Here is a 17679-nt window from a genome sequence, read left to right as displayed (position 1 = left end):
GTGTAAGACTCTAGCTGGCCTACATATAGGTGGTATGATTGCCTTTTCAATTTTTCATTTATAAAATTTTCTCTTCCTTCCTATCATTTCTACTCAACCCATATATTTAACAGATATAGAAGTGTATAGAAATGGCAGGTTCCTTAAGTCATTAAATAAGAAATATTTACATTTTTGGTGGATCCAGTCTTGGGAAAGGAAATGAGTTTTTAGAATCAGCAAATCATCTTACTCAGGTTCTAGCTAAGAGAAAGATTCATTTAGTGTATGAAGGAGGCAACTTTAGATTAATAGGGGTGTTAATAGCTATATTTTTTAAAGGAGTCAAGTTTTGGGGGTCGTCCCCAAAGCTTTAGCACAAGGGGACATCGTTGAAAAAATAATTGGAGAGGAATAATTACTTCGACACTCCTACACTTAGGAAAAGACATCAATCTTTTGGTCATGTCAATGCTATGTTAAAAAGCATGTTTTGAGAACTTTGATTGGTGAGTTTGGATCAAACACTCTCTTTTTCAAGAACAAGCTTTGATACCAATTGTTAGGAAATTCCAGAAATCAAACACACATAATTTATGTGGTTTGACAACTTACCTACTCCACGGAGCTACTAATTTATATTAATCAATCAAATAAACAATACAAATAAGGAGGAGGAGAAAACACTCTTCTCTACTCAACTCAATCTTACTCAAGCTCTCTATGTTTTCTTTTCTCTCTACACTACCATGCTTAAATCTTCATTGAGTATATATATGGACCAAGCTAGGAGCAAGGGCCATAAATCATACCATGATTTATGCCACAATTTATGCCTTAAATTGAGCCTCCATATTGTGTTAAGTGGAAGATGAGTTGTTTCCATTAGCATATGGTGGAGGTGAGACATTGTTTGTCTTTATTATACTAAAAATTATTTGACCAACGTTGTTTAGTTTCTATATATAAAAATGTGTCTTACCCAATTTTAGAATCAGAGAGAGGGGAAAAGACAACTTCTATACGAAACCACCCTAAAAAATAATATAGTGTCACAAATATATAAATTGTAAAATAGCTTATAAGAAAATTCAGGAATTAATCGAAAACCTTATAATCATCGAAGCGAACACATGCAGGATTACACAAAACAGTTAAAAATGTCAATAGTTAAACCTAGGAGAATTTTGTAAAGATCTATTTGTTTTAGAAGGATGAAATGAGATAATTCAACTTATTTCTAGGACGTTTTCGGTGACCTTACTGTTGTGAGGTTTTTAAGAGCATAAATGGTTTGACCAACCTTTGATGAAGGTGGTAATCTCAACCATTAATAATAGGAGGCAAAGCAAGGCTCAAAAATTGGTTGCTTCGGTGGAGTACTACACTATTGTTGTTTTAAGCTCTTTTGGATTGTTGAATGGTGGTGATGGTATGAGGAGTTTTGGGTGAATTTTGATGGTGTTTAGAGGGTTTTAGGTGGAGGAAGTCAGTGGTTTGTGTGTTTGTTCAGGTATAATGCAAGTGGCTTGGGGTGCTATTTTGGAAATGTGTATGGGTGATTTCTATGGAGGTTTTTGGTGACTCGATAATAGTGTTTTAGAGGGGCCTTCTAGGATTCAAACAATAGAGAAATGAATGTTTTAATGGTAAGCGAATGAAAGATGTTTGATGGAGTTTTTGCAGAATGGAAATGATGAGTTGTGGCTCCTTTTATAGTAGTTTGATAGATGAAAATCAATGTAGAATATTCTAGATGACCCCGAAAATAAAATTTATTACAGTTGGTTTTTATGTATATTATCATTTTTTAAAGATTGTGGTTTAATAGTTTATAAAAGATTACGGTTTCTCCTTTTTTCTCCGATGGGAGTTTGGAACTACTCCAAAGCTATGTTGTCTCTTGTGTGCTTGGATCTTTTACCAATGATATGTCTCGTGGTTTCATCTTCGTTGCAATCGATGTAGAATGTTACTCTAAAAATGATGACAGTACATAGGGCCTGACTTCCTATACGTTCTTGGGAGGTTAAAAGCTTCACAACATGTAGCTAAACACCTTCAAAGGAACAAAAATACATCAACATTGTATTGATCAAATGGATAAGAAAACCAGATTTGCAGAGAGAAAATTCCCTATTATCTCTTGCAAAACAACTCAACGTAATTGAAAAACAATTTGTTAGTCTTGAGTATGCTACTCTACACATAATATTTTAGCTAATTGAACTAACATTGAAATTTAAGTTTCACAATGAGTACAAAATGAACACAACCGAATTGACTGTCATGTCCTACTCTACACAATATTTTTTGTTGTCCAAAAAAACAACCATATATATTTTTTTGGTTCTAAGGCTGGAAATGTTTATGGTTGTCGAAATTTGATCTTGAAAACTGCATCGATGGTGGTAGTTGTTAGGATGTTGTCATTAATGGACAATAACATCTGCAGCCCTACTCTAGAAGAGAGTTGTTGGTGGCAATTACAACTGTCAAAAGAAGCTACACCAAACATTGACAAATATATCAACTCATATCAAATGTCAACTTTGGCAACCACCATTATTAAAGATGAGCTGGAGCTGGTGGCACCATTCTTGCTTGTAAATAGGCACCAGGAGAGCAGCACAAGGTAAGTGTGTGTAGAGCCAAAGATGTGAGAAATATAGGAGAGAGTGGACTACCAAGGGCAACAAGTAATGACTATCATTGCAGCACTACAAAGAGAGAAAAGAGTGGGGTTGAGAGTTGCAAAGAGTGGATGATTCCTCTTTCTCTATTGTTATAAATCTTGTTCTCGCCCTATATAATCAAATGGCCTCTCCTGTGGATATAGACGATTTATTGAACCACGTTAAATATTGTGTTAGTGTATTTAGCCTATAATGGGCAACTACCAGAACATCACCTATCGGAATTCTCAACAATTGATATTAGAGCTTTTGGTTTGAAGTGGTGTTTGATTTTTGCTCAAAAATAAAAATTATTAAAATTATGTTTGGACCATACCACCTTGTAGATGAGGAAGAGACGAGCACATTGGTGAACATGGTGTAAAAATCAGATGTCGAACATGGACGCACACACCATCGTTAACATGTTTATTTTATTAATAGCATAGTTTTTTTGAATAAAAATGTAAAATGATTAAAAAAAAACAAGTTTTAATTGATCAATAAAAGAATTATTGATTAATAAAACTTGTTTTTCGAATCATTATACATTTTTATTAAAAAAACTATGCTATTAATAAAATAGACATGTTTATAAGTGTGTAGTTTTAACTAAAAAAGTGTTTTTTGTTAAAATTAAAATTTTAATATTTTTTAAAATATTTCATTATGATATAATTAAAATAGAATCCTTTACAACAAATTGTGATTGCATTGTATGAATCTGAGTGTATTTGGTATTACAATAGCTTTTGTAATTGTTTTTTTAAAAAATTATTTTATAAAAAATACCTTTAGTTGATGTTGGTTTGGAAATATATATGCTTCGTTAAAATTATGGTTAAAATTAAAGTTGAATAAAAAATAGTTTAATATATTTGATTAATAATGTTTTTCATGGCTTTTTAAACGTGCAACAATATCAGGTAAAATATCATCAGGGATAAAATTAGAATTACGATTAAATTTTACAAATGCTACATCATCATGAAATCTTTTTCTAATAAAATTTTATAGTATACTTAAATAATATTAAATACTAATTTTTTAAATAAAATACAATACTTAAAAAATTTTATTAGATATTTTTATTTCCCTAGATCAAATCCAATCTAATACATTTAAATTAGATTCAAAACTTATTTAAATTGTGAGTAGTGAATTCATTCTCCATCTTTCCACTATTCTTATCAATAACAAAGCATTAAATTAATTTACATGAATAGTAAAGTAGAAGCATAGAAATTTTGTTTTTGTTAAACCATAATAACAGCCACACTTTAAATGCATCACTCCAAAACAATACTCCATTTTTAAACGTGCTAATATTTGTGGCTGCTGTCAACCTCTGCTGCAGCCTCGATGCCACACGGGCGCTTAAGCTCCTTCATCAATCAATCAATTTCTTTTTTCCTTCTCCTGTGAAACGAAGAAAACAAACTTGTGTGATTCATTCATTCATCGATCGATATCATCAGAAGTAGTAGCAGGCTAACAGGTTGTTGTGTCTCATCACTCGCCCATTCATTTATTACCATTTCCACCCCCTCCCCTCCCCTCCCCTTGGTTTCGTTCTGTCCTTCCAATCACTAGCTGTCGGTGATTCCTGTTAGTTACCCTTCATTTCCATTGATCGGATCGGACTCTCCCCTTCTCTCTGTCTCGCATTTGGTAAATAATTGAAGGGAGACCCTTTCAATTTCATTTTGCTCGATTTGAATTTCTTATTCACTACATTGTTTGTTTTTGTTGGTGATCTAGGGTTTTGTTTTCAATTTTGATTATTTTGCTATCTTAGATAAATTTAATTCGATTAGGTCATCCTAACTCACGTTTTTTTTTTCCTTGTGCAGGAGGTTTGTTTATTTATTTTTTAATTTTCTTACATACGAATGAGTTGAAATGGATTTAGATGATGTGGAGGAAACCAGAGAAGTAATAACAATTTACATACAAAGGTAGGGAGGAAGAGGAAAAGGAAGAGGTGGGTTTTCTTCTCTTGCTTTTGGCGTTAGGAAGCAAAGCACAGAAAAGGCAAACATGATTGTGAATAAGCCGTTGGTGTTGACTTATCTCTACCTTTTGATTTACATTTTGCTTTCGTCTGGAGTCATTTTGTACAACAAGGTAACCTCCGTCACCATCACCATCTTCCTTATTATTATTATGCAAGTGTATCAGCCCAGGATATTATTGCAGTTTGCCACATCGTTACTGTATTATTTTGATGTTGTCTTTTCTTTTATATTTGAACCCTGAAATTGCAGTCAGTTAGCTGCCACATCCTTTTGTTCATCAGCCAACATCTGGTCTTTGACATTTAATTCATAAAGAAATGAGCTAATACTCGCACCCAAAGAAGCCTAATTGTGTATAGTCATGCATTTTCTAACTGTTTGGTAGTCACTATGGCTGCCTGCTCATGTAGTTGACAGTCATCCAGTGTTTTCTTTTAATTTTCTATAGCATTTTCTTGCCTTCTATGAACTTTCCCTTGGGAATTAAACTCAATTCTCAATCTCCTCGGGACCAATCTGGTAAGGATTGCTTCAGTGTCCCAGTTATTCAATTCTTCCACCAGGGTGTAAGCTCTGAAGTTATGCCTGGTTTAAGCCAGTTCCTAGCACTTGCAGAGGTGACCTACTTTTGGTTCTCTACTGTAAATAAGCCCTTTTTTTGACATATATACATGTTTACTTGGTGGTTCATGCCATTTTCATTTATGCAGGATCATGGTTTATATGGTTTACTTGAAACTTAATGTAATTCTATGTTTTCCTTTTGAAGTGAACTACTAATTGAAGTATGATTCAATGAATTTTGTTGCAGTGGGTGCTCTCACCAAAATATTTTGACTTTCCATTTCCCATTACACTTACGATGATTCATATGGGGTTTTCAGGGGCTGTAGCCTTTTTCCTTATTCGTGTATTTAAGGTAATGACTTCCTACATAATTTGATTCCCTGTGCTTTTGGAACCCAGATGGCTATTATGGGAATCACAAAACAGTCAATTAAGTTGTGGGTGGCATGTATTAATTCACGGTAATGAACAGGACCTTATTTCATTTGGCTGAATAGAAGACTGTGCATGTACCTCTTGTTTGAGCTCTTAAGTTATCATTTCTCTATCTTAGAATGTTATACATTCTTTAAACAATGTTTTGGATTTATCTTTGGAAAATGTGAAGACTGTTAGTGCTAGAGTTTCTCAGTGATCAAGTAGACATAAAATCTATGATAAAGAGTATCATATTCATTTGTTTTAGCTCATTCATTCATTCCGACCAGAAAAAAAAAAGGTGAAAACTTCTCATTTCAATTCCCATCATTCAGTGAATCCCCTGGCAGGTCCTTTATACAATGAACCTTTCTTTGAAGAACAAACTAAAATAGCCTAGGATTAGGTTTATTCTTTATGTATGTGGAGGTATACATTCTTGTATCCATTTAGCTATACATTTCAGCATGTATGTGGAGCTCATATATTGAATTTTGAGCTGTTGCTCTGTAACCTATGTTGCAAATGTATGGTAACTTTCTTCATGTTTCTCCAAAAAGTGTGATCATACACTGGGTCAAGCAAAATACTTTATTGAAAGCTCTGTACTTCTGCAGCATTTCTTCATTGTTTTCTTTTAATCTCTTGGAGTACTGGAATTAATTTCTCCTTCTTTTCTGGACATGCAGGTTGTATCTCCAGTCAAAATGACTTTGGAAATGTAAGTGATATAACTTTGTTTTCATTCTCTGTTTGTCCATTGTCACTTTTCTGATTTTTTTTTTAATAATTTTGCAGATACATAACCTGTGTTGTGCCAATAAGTGCCTTCTTTGCAGCAAGTCTTTGGTAAGAACTTAAATGTGAAAAGGCTGTTCTGGTGACATATGAGTTAACTTGGCTCATAGAAACTGTTTGACAATAATATGTGAAACGAGAAATCTGGCATGTTATATATTCTTATGCCAGCCTTTGGAAAAAGAAATTCATCAAAAGATTTATGTTGTCATCAGACCTGGATCGCTGCTGGAATACTACTGAGATTTATCATATATTAAGTAGGCAAAGTATTGTTTGGCAAGATGATCTGCACTAGGCTCTTGTGCAAGTTTTATAGCAGTTTTGTGGTTCAGGTATTTATGGCCATGGCTTATCTCTTGAGCTTAGTCTGCGATTTGTAACCTTGTCCCAGCTTAAGCTGTTTTCTGAGCACAATGGAGGAAGGGGCTTTCCTTTCCTTAATTATGTTTTGTTTTTGCATTTGACCGAAACTCCTGTCTAGAAGAGCATAGCATGAGTGATTTGGAAAATTTGGATTCCTATATATCCATATCCTAGCACGCTGATTATTTTCTTGGGTGGGCTTTTGAATGGTACTTTCAATATGCTGTTTCCCATTGGCAGAAGTTTTATTGTACCAAGCAGGGCTTCTCTTAGGTGCTTCATGTTTTGAATTTGCAGCTTGATTTTGTTGTTGACCACTGCCATTTGCTTACATTTATGCTATTGCACTGGGTTTTATGCCTCATTTATATGGTAGAACGTTGCCTTTCTATTCAGGGTTACGCTCTTCTTCCTCTTTTTTGTCGATAACTTATAATTGAGTTAGATTTTCTGCTGGACAATTTATTCTATATTTCTGTTATAGAAATTAAATGCTTCGTGTTCCATACGTGTAGAAAATTCCAAGCTCTTATGAATCATGTTGACTTTTCTGAGGGAGTGACTGTTTTGCTGTTTTCAATTCCTTGTCTTAACAGGTTTGGCAACACAGCTTACTTGTACATCTCAGTAGCCTTCATCCAGATGCTCAAAGCTCTAAGTATGTCTATGAAAAGTACAAATGTTGTTTTTTCAATTCTATGATAATGCTCTTTAAGCAAAGCTGCTTGGCTCCTTATATTGGATGGGGATGGATTTTACAGTGCCTGTGGCAACATTTATCATGGCTGTTATGTGTGGCACTGACAAAGCAAGGTGTGACGTGTTCTTAAACATGTTGCTCGTCAGTGTTGGAGTTGTCATCTCATCATATGGGGAAATTCATTTTAATGTAGTTGGCACACTTTACCAGGTCACGGGCATCTTTGCAGAAGCTCTGAGGCTGGTTTTAACTCAAGTTCTTCTACAGAAGAAGGGCTTGACCCTAAATCCAGTCACCAGCTTATATTACATAGCTCCATGCAGGTACTGTATATAAATGCTTCAAGATTTTTTTTTATTTCAAAGAAAATGATTTCATATGATGTTATGATATTACTCAAAATTGCAAAATAGTCAGTCTCTCCTCTCTTCATTGTTTTGAGTGTTTTATGCTTGTCAAGTTTTGTTGATATGATTTAATGGTGATTGAAATTCCACTTTTAAGTTTCTTCCCATAATTGTAATATTTGTTTTAAAAAAACCCTGTCATAATGCATAGATAATTAGATATGGTATCTAATGCAAAAGTATCATGATCTGCCTAGCTGTTATCTCAATCTACTGTTAAACACTGAGACTGCTGTCTGGGTGCATGTAGTTGTGGATGAAGTGTTCCACGATAGTTTCTATGATTGGTAATGAAATTAGATTGCTTGTTGTATTAGGGCTCAGATGCTCATGTAGGAATAGTATTTTGTTTGCAGTTTTGTTTTTCTGTGTGCTCCTTGGTTTGTACTGGAGAAGCCTGGGATGGAAGTTTCACAGATCCAGTTCAACTTTTGGATCTTCTTTTCCAATGCTCTTTGTGCGTTAGCCTTGAACTTCTCTATATTCTTAGTAATTGGTAGAACTGGGGCAGTCACCATCCGAGTTGCTGGTGTGCTAAAAGACTGGATACTCATAGCCCTTTCCACCATCATATTCCCAGAGTCTACAATAACTGGGCTGAATATAATCGGTTATGCAATTGGTATTTCTCTACTCATACGAATGTGGAAGATTTTTATTGTTACTTGATCATTTACCCATACTTAGATTTTGTGTGGTTATTTTAAATATTTCCTTCTCTTCTTTTGTGCAGCACTTTGTGGTGTTGTTATGTACAACTACTTGAAGGTTAAGGATGTCCGTGCATCTCAGGTCCCTGAAAATATTTCGGATAGAATAGCAAAGGTTAATCTTCTTAATAGCCCTTGGTATCATAAGACTTGCTTTTCAATACAAGGTTTTTTATTTCTTTCATGTGAGTGATAAATGACTGCCAGTATCAGTGGAAAAAAGTGGTAAAAGAATATGATGAATACATTGTTAAAAGATACATCATAGTTTATAAATTAATCTCTGTATGACCGTTTTACTTCTGTCAATTAGTTTCTTTCTGAAAGATTCAGAAATACTGGGAAAGGTACTGCCTGGTTAAAAAACAACACAGAGTTAACATATTTGTTCTATTACTTGAACTATATGCTAGTAATGTCATATGCTTGAACTTTGGTAATGGAAATCTTGATTGGCTGTTTGAACTCTTTCAAATTGTGTAGCAAACATTGTTGGACAACACACCTCTTAGCCTACCTATTAGCAGTTTATTAGATAATAAGTGAAGCACTGAGAATATTAGCCAAGTTAATTTAATAACCTGAAAACAAAGACACTCTTGTCTGTATGAAGTAAATCCTATCTTGGAGTTCAAGTTGTTGGTTTTGTAGAATTATTATCAATTTGAACAGACAACGGCCATACATTAACTAATCCTACTTCCCATAAGACTGTTTTATCTATCTAATAATTTAGGTTTCCTTATTATTTTGTTATAGGATTGGATATTGGAGAAGAAGTCATCTGATACATTCACACCTAATAACTGCAGTGATAACAAGGGAGGTGGTGGCGGGGGAAATATTTCTTCCTCTGATATGAATGTTGATGAAGAAGCACCTCTAATTCCATCATCACGATTGTCGCACTTTGGTCGTGCACAGCTTAGCAAGTAGCGATCACAATGTGTGATTTTTGAGCCCGAAGATACAACAGAACTTATTTCAAGAGAAAAACAGGAGGCAAAGAAGCCAGTCTTAGAGAAGATGCTTTCATTCTTTGTTTATTTCTTTTTGGGTAATTGAGTGGCAAAGCGGAGGGCAATTTATTGTAACTACACTTGTAGCATGTGCATTCTTCGTTGTCGTCATGTAGCTTATGCAGGTATCTTAGGAACCATAGCTCACCTTAATATAATATTGTTGTTGGTTTGGATACCATTTTTAGGAGGGTATGAATGGGGCTAGTATGTATTTTCTATTCCAGTTGAATTAGATTTGACAGTTATTCATATTCATGGTTGAAACGGGTATTTTATTTTTTATTTTTAAATTAAGAGTTATTTTATGAAATTTGATATCTTGGGTTGGCTGTGTTTTTAGTTCATTTTATTGAATATGAGTTTTTACACCAATTAACTAGGAATTTTAACTCTCAATCATAAACTTTTTTCTCATAATTTATTTTTTTTCAATTTAGAATTTATGTACTTAACATAAAGTTTACAATTCTTCTATTCTCCTTCTTTTTTAAGATTTTGTTTGCAAAATCAATAGTTACCTTCTTTCATAAATAGGTCCAGATAATTCATTTTAATCTCTAACTCTCTTTTCTAAGTCTTATCTTTTACTTGAGAGCTTTTCCATATTACTTTTGTAATAACCCAGCTTTTTCAAAGTCAAAATAATGATATATTTTTTTTGTTCATCACAATATCATTCAGGGAATTGATAAATCGATTCCATTCAGTAACGAGGCACAATCCATATATAATAAAATCAATCAACATTTCATAAAAATTAGTTATACACATGCACATAACAACACATTTACATAATTATAAGGCTACATTATATTATATGTATATAGTCATAAGTTTGCATTCCTATACTAATAATAGTCATTATAAGTTTAAACAAAAATATCGAATAACAATTATACATTTAATACATTTTTTCATACAAAATACATTGTGATCTAAAATGCGACTACATAGTTCTTTGCAAAAATAGGGTCCCATAAGATGGGGTTTCTAGGCATCTCGTTGGTCTGACATCCCTACTACAGTACAAATATATACAAGAATTATAAACAAATAATGATAAGCAAATAAATAGTTAAAGGTTATCGTTAGCTGAGGTTAATCATCAATCACAACTCAGCCACCTGCTTTAAGTGTTATTAGCCAAATCCAATCATCTATCACAAGCCGCTTAGGATGGTATTAGCTGAAACTCAATATCAAACTCAAAACAAACAATTCCTAGATGGCTTAATATTCATACTAACGTGATATTATGTCATTCATAATAAAACATTTCATAAATTAGCATTATGAAAGGGGAAGGTGGAAACCACTTAACTGTTCCTCTCGTGGGGTGTCCTTGTCTTGTCAAAGGTCTGATCTCGATCACACCACCTAACATGTCAATGGTAAAAAATAAGTACATTTACATTCAATAATCACCCAACTCATCACCATATATATATTTCAAGAATACACATGTTCATATTCAAGCGTTTCATATGTTACAATCACACAATGCAATCATTATAGTTATTGAATCAATTATGATATATAAGTTTTGCTATAGAAACTTGTTAGCGAAAGCTAGTTCGCTAGTGACACAGATTTGTTAGAGAACTAATTTACTAGAACACATAATTGTAAGCGAAATAGGTTCACTAAACACAGAATTGTCAGTGAAACAGGTTCGCTAGTGATGCAAATTTGTTAGTGAAAAATGACTCACTAGTGATGCAATTTCGTCAACAAAAACTTACTCGTTGGTGGCACATAATTCGATTGCGAAAACTAACTCGACAGTGACATCATATTTGGAAAAAATCACCAATTAATATATGCTACTACTGACTTAGATATCGTTGATGAAAATTGAGTCATTGTCGACTCAAAAATTGGCAACGCAACATAGTTTCACAGCTGACGCTGAAATCATCAACGTATATGGTTCACGATTGACATAGAAATTGTTGATGAAAAATTAAGCTACTACCAACTTAGAAATCATCAACTCAATACAGTTTCACAGTGATGCTAAAATCATCAGCACATATGGTTTATGGTTGACTAAAAAATTATTGATGAAAATTGAGTTGCTACCAACTCGAAAATCATCAACGCGGCACAGTTTCACAGCTAACTATAAAATCTTCAGCGCATATGGTTTACAGCAGACTCAAAAATCATTAATGAAAACTGAGTCATAGTCTACTCAGAATAATTAATGCAGCACAGTTTCAAAGTGGATGTTGAAATCAACAGCGCATATGGTTTACTGTTGACTCAGAAAACTAAGTCACTGCCGTTCAGAAATCATCAACGAAAACTAAGTCACTGCTGTTCAGAAATCATCAACGCAACATAGTTTCACAGCTGATGCTAAAATCATTAGTGCATATAGTTTACAATTGACTTAGAAATTATTGATGAAAACTAAGTTGTTGCCAAATCAGGAATCATCAACATAGCACAATTTCACAACCGACTTAGAAATCATCGGTGCATATGGTTTATGGTTGACTCAGAATCATTGAAGAAAACTGAGTTGCTGCCAACTTAAAAATCATCAACACAATATAGTTTCACAACTCTGAAATTGTTAGTGCATATGATTTGCAACTGACTCAGAAATCATTAATGAAAATTGAGTCACTACCAACTCAGAAATTCCCAACGCACACAGTTTCATAGTTGACCTTGAAATCGTCAACGTATATGGTTTACGGTTGACTCAGAAATTATTGACAAAAACTGAGTAATTGCCAACTCAGAAATCATCAACACAGCATAATTTCACAACTGACACTGAAATCGTCAGCATATATGGTTTATGGCTAACTCAGAAATTGTTGATGAAAAGTAAGTTGTTGTCAACTCAAAAATCATCAATGCAGCATAGTTTCATAGTTGACTCAAAAATCATCAACGCATATGGTTGCAAAAACTAAGTTATTGCCAGCTTAGAAATCATCAATTTAGCATTGTTTCATAGCTAACTATAAAATCATTAGCGCATATGGTTTATAGTTGACTCATAAATTGTTGATAAAAACTGAGTCGTTGCCGACTTGAAAATTGTCAATACAACACAGTTTCACAGCTGACGTCGAAATCGTTAGTGCATATGGTTTACGGTTGGCTCATAAATCATTGACAAAAACTAAGTCAATAGTTGACGCTGAAATCATCAATGCAACATGGTTTCACAACTAACACTGAAATCATCAATGCATATGGTTTACAGCTGACTCAGAAATCGTTGACAAAAGCTAAGTTGCCGCTAACTAAGAAATCGTTAATGTAGCATAGTTTCACAACTGATGCTGAGATCGTAAACACATATGATTTACAGTTGACTCAGAAATCATTATTGAAAACTGAGTTACTACTAACTCAGAAATCATCAATACAACACAATTTCACAGGTGACGTTGAAATCGTCAATGCATATGGCTTACGGTGACTTAAAAATTGTTGATGAAAATTGAGTTGCTGCCAACTTATAAATCATCAACGCAACATAGTTTCACAGCTGACACTAAAATCGTCAACGCATATGGTTTATGGCTAACTTAGAAATCATTGATGAAAACTAAGTCATTGCCTACTCAGAAATCATCAACGCATCATAATTTCATAGTGGACACTGAAATCATCAGCGCATATGGTTTATGACTAACTCAAAAATCATTTATAAAAACTAAGTCATTCCCTACTTACAAATCATCAACACAGCACAGTTTCATAGCGGGCACTGAAATCGTCAGTGTATATGGTTTACAGCTGATTCAAAAATCATCAACGCAACACAGTTCTATAGCGAACACTAAAATCTTCAACACATATGGTATACGGCTTACTCAGAAATCATTAACAAAAACTGAGTCATTACCAACTTAGAAGTCGTCAACGTAGCATAGTTTCATAGCTAATGCTGAAATCATCAGCGCATATGGTTTAAAGCTGACTTAAAAATCATTAACAAAAAATGAGTCACTACCAACTCAGAAATCATCAACGCAACACAGTTTCACAGTGGACACTAAAATCATCAACGCATATCGTTTATGACTGACTCAGAAATTATTGATGAAAATTGAGTCACTACTGACTCAAAGTCGTCAATGCACACAGTTTCACAACCGACGTTGAAATTGTTAATGCATATGGTTTATGGCTGACTCAGAAACCGTTGATGAAAACTAAGTTGTTGTCGACTTAGAAATCATTAACACAACATAGTTTCACAGCCAACGTTGAAATCATTAGCACATATGGTTTACGACCGACTCAGAAATCATCATTGCAACCATGTCATAGCCGGTTTAAAAATCAACAATGACGATGAAGTCATTTCTAGTTCTACTTCTTTGTTTCGGCTAAGCATAAGGCTTATGCTAGGCTTTCCCCCTACCAATGTTTCCAACCTATTTGGACGTAGAATCTCGCCAAACCACACTCCATTCATCATATATTATCAAACAACATAAAAACATCTTTGTATGTTCATCTACTAAGGTTTTTCCAAAATCATCACTTCCAATACAAGCACCTAACATTGCTACTACCAAACATTCTTACATCCATATTTATATCATGGCAATGTATCAATATAACTAATAACAATTCTACAACACATAAAGGTTCTATTTCATTTTTATCATAAGTATAATCATAAAAATCATGCCACAACGTATTTTTATTTACTTGAACCATTCTCGTGTAAACTCATCAATCGCATAACAAAATTCATGCATGAACATCAATATAAATCTCAATTTCAACACATAAAATGTCCCTAGAAATCTAGTAGAATCACACTCCATGCATTTCATCATTTATTTACACATTTCATGTAAGTTCATCAATCATATGTGAAAGATCAAGGCATTAATCATCAACATACATTTTGTTTTAGTTTGAATATGTTCTTAGTTATTCAACAAGGTCATCGTCATGAATTTCATCACACAATTACATGTTGTTCATCCCTTCATCCTAATCAGTTCTTCCTCCAATTTATGTGTTCAAGTTCATTCATTTCTTTTTGTTGATATTTCTAATATTCATTTTTTTTGTTGATATTTCTAAAAATATATCCCTTATTCAGCCCTATTTTTATTCCTATTCCTAATCTACTTTTTCTCTGCAGTTGGTGTAAGGATCTTAAGCAGTTTACTTAGGGTTTTCTTCTTCTTTTTGGTCTCAAAGTCAGAAAAAGAGGTGGAGAAGGGTTATGGTTCCTACCTCATGATTTTAAACAACTTTAGAAAGGGATTTGGTGGTCTGTTATTCTCTTTCTATCTGGTTTCTTCCTTCCCTCACCAATTATCCAATCGGCCCTCTAGGCTCTTCTTTCTCTCTTGTTTTTTTTTCTCTTCCTCACCTAACTCACTTTTCACTCAACTCTCAAGGAAGATGGCATGCAGGCTTATTGGGTTTAGTTTGTGGTGATGAGTTATGTGATTTCATAATATAGATGTGTTAGGTGGTGGGACCGGGACTGGACATTCAACTGGGCAGGGATACTCCACAGGAGGAACAAGTAGGTGATTTCCACCCTTTTCTAGCTTAACATGAGTTGATGAAGTAAATTTATTATGAAATCTATTGTTGTGCTTTATGGATTGCTAAACTATCACGAATGATTGTATGAATATTATGAAGGATCTATTATTATATTGTACTGAACATCAACTATCACAAATAGTTGTGTGAGTATTACAAAGGATCTATCATTGTATTATACTAAATGTAAATTGTCACGAATGTTTATATGAATATTATGAATAAGCTATTATTGTGTTATACAATATGCTAAATTATTATGAATATTTGTATGAGTATTATGAAAGATCTATTGTTGTATTATACTAAATATTAACTATCATGAATAGTCATATAAGTATTATGAAGGATCTATTGTTGTATTATACTGAATGTTAATTATCACGAATGTTTGTATGAGTATTATAAAGGATTTAATGTTATGTTATGCAAAATGCTAAATTGCTATGGAATGCTTATTTGAGTATTACAAGGGATTTATTGTTGTGTTATACTGAATGCTAAACTATTATGGAATGTATGTACGAGTATTATAAAGGGTCTACTATTATGTTATAGTGAATGTCAAATTATTATAAATCATTTGAATGAGCATTGCAAAGGATATATTATCATGTTATAGTGATTTCATAAACCACCTATAGAACGTTTGATTAATTAATGATTAACTTCAACTAATGGGATCCTCAGTGGATGACTGGGATGACAAATGATTAGTTTTGGCTAATGGTATTCTAAGAGGATGACTAGGATGAATAAATGATTAGTTTTGGCTAATGGCATCCTAAGTGGATGACCAAGTTAAACAAATGATTAGCTTCAGCTAATGACATCTTTAGAGAATGATCATGATAAATAAATGATATCAATGATTAATTTTATCTAATAGCATCCAAAGTGGATGACCGGGGTGAATAAATGATATACATGATTAGCTTCAGCAAATGACATCCTAAGTGGATGATCGAGGTGAATAAATAATAAGCTTTAGCTAATGACATCTGAAGTGGATGACTGGGGTGAATAAATGATTAGCTTCGGCTAATAGCATCCTAAAGAGATGACCAGGATAGATAAATGATTAGCTTCGGCTAATGGCATCCTAAGTGGATGACCTGGATGAATGAACGACTAGCTTTGGCTAATGGTGTTCTAAGAGGATAGCTAAATTTGAGAGTTATGAGTTAGTTTCAAGAATTGATGTATTCATGTGTATTATGTTTTGTATATACAAAGTATATGAAAGAATTATGATTTTTATGCTTTAAATAGAGAATAACATTAGTTTAGTTAACAGTATTTGAGATGGATGACCGAGTTTAAGTATTGTAATTTGTTATGGTAATTGATGAATTATTTAATGTGGTATTTACATAAGTAAGGAAAAATGAAAAAATTATGCTCTTTTGGTCCATGAATGAAATGTATAGTTAATATTGCTTTATTATGTTTTTAAATTGCTTATAATGCTTGAAATTACCTTGTGCTGTAACATGGACATCACACCAAAATGGTGCATAAAAAAATTCATTCCGTTATTTAACAAGACCAAAAGATTGATGTTTTCTTCCAAGTATAGAAGTGTTGAAGTAATAAATAACCTGGTAAGATCAGGGTCGAACTACAGGGAGATTAATTGTATAAATTATAAAAACAGCAAGACAACAACAATAATAGTAATAGTAGTAGTAGTAATACTACTAACAATAATACTAATAATAATACTACTAGTAATATTAATATAATAACAGCAGTAGCAGTAATAATAATAATAATAATAATAATAAAAGAGGAAAAAACTTTAATTTGATGGTGTTCATGCTACAATTTGAGTCATTATACATGTTGTAGACCTCCTCAAATTCTCTTAAATGCAAGTATGGATTTTCTAAATCTAAGCCATGAAAAGAAGATAAAAGTTGAATAATTTCTAACTTAAAATTAAAATAAGATGCATCAGGGGAGAAAACTATGCATGAGGGTGTACTTGTTCTTGTAAGATTCATATGGTCTCTAAGTGTTCTAATATGGTTATTCTCATTATAAAGCGACTGGTTATCTTCTTTAGCCATATTTTCCGAAAATAATGAGGATATCTTATGAAGTCTACCACTTACGAAGTCTATCACTTAATGTACGTGATCAAAACTCTCATGCACGTGTCAGAATAGAATAAAAGGAAGGAGAAAATAAAAGAAGAAGAAACAAAGTTAGATACGAGAAAAGTGAAAATAAAATAAAATAAATATTATAATTTATACAAGAATTTACTTCCTCGGCAACGGTGCCAAAAACTTGACACAACCAAAGATTGATGTCTTCTCTCAAATACAAGAGTGTTGAAGTAATAAATAACCCAACAAGACCAGGGTCGAACCACAGGAAGGTTAATTATATAAATTATAAATAACAATAATATAACAATACAACAAGAATAATAATAATAATAATAATAATAATAATAATAATA

The 17679-nt window shown here is 33.1% G+C and overlaps 1 protein-coding gene across 2 annotated transcripts; it reads left to right on the top strand.

The window, feature by feature from the left end:
- The first annotated feature begins 3962 nt into the window (after window positions 1–3962).
- On the top strand, window positions 3963–9962 carry LOC105115931 (probable sugar phosphate/phosphate translocator At3g17430). 2 transcript variants are annotated; one of them, XM_011013017.1, is made up of 10 exons: window positions 3963–4325; window positions 4508–4781; window positions 5484–5591; window positions 6346–6377; window positions 6455–6505; window positions 7417–7478; window positions 7582–7843; window positions 8284–8549; window positions 8661–8752; window positions 9450–9962. In XM_011013017.1, exons 2-10 carry the CDS (start codon window positions 4695–4697, stop codon window positions 9450–9452), a joined length of 963 nt encoding a protein of 320 aa, XP_011011319.1. In that variant the 5' UTR covers window positions 3963–4325; window positions 4508–4694; the 3' UTR covers window positions 9453–9962. The 2 variants fall into 2 exon arrangements, with proteins under 2 accessions (XP_011011319.1, XP_011011318.1); XM_011013016.1 differs by having other exon boundaries at window positions 3964–4325; window positions 9397–9962.
- The last annotated feature ends 7717 nt before the right edge of the window (window positions 9963–17679 follow it).

This window comes from Populus euphratica, unplaced genomic scaffold (assembly GCF_000495115.2).
Source record: "Populus euphratica unplaced genomic scaffold, PopEup_1.0 scaffold814.1, whole genome shotgun sequence".
NCBI lineage: Eukaryota > Viridiplantae > Streptophyta > Magnoliopsida > Malpighiales > Salicaceae > Populus > Populus euphratica.
Note: the sequence above shows the minus strand (reverse complement) of the source record. Positions and strands in the feature narration are given on the sequence as shown.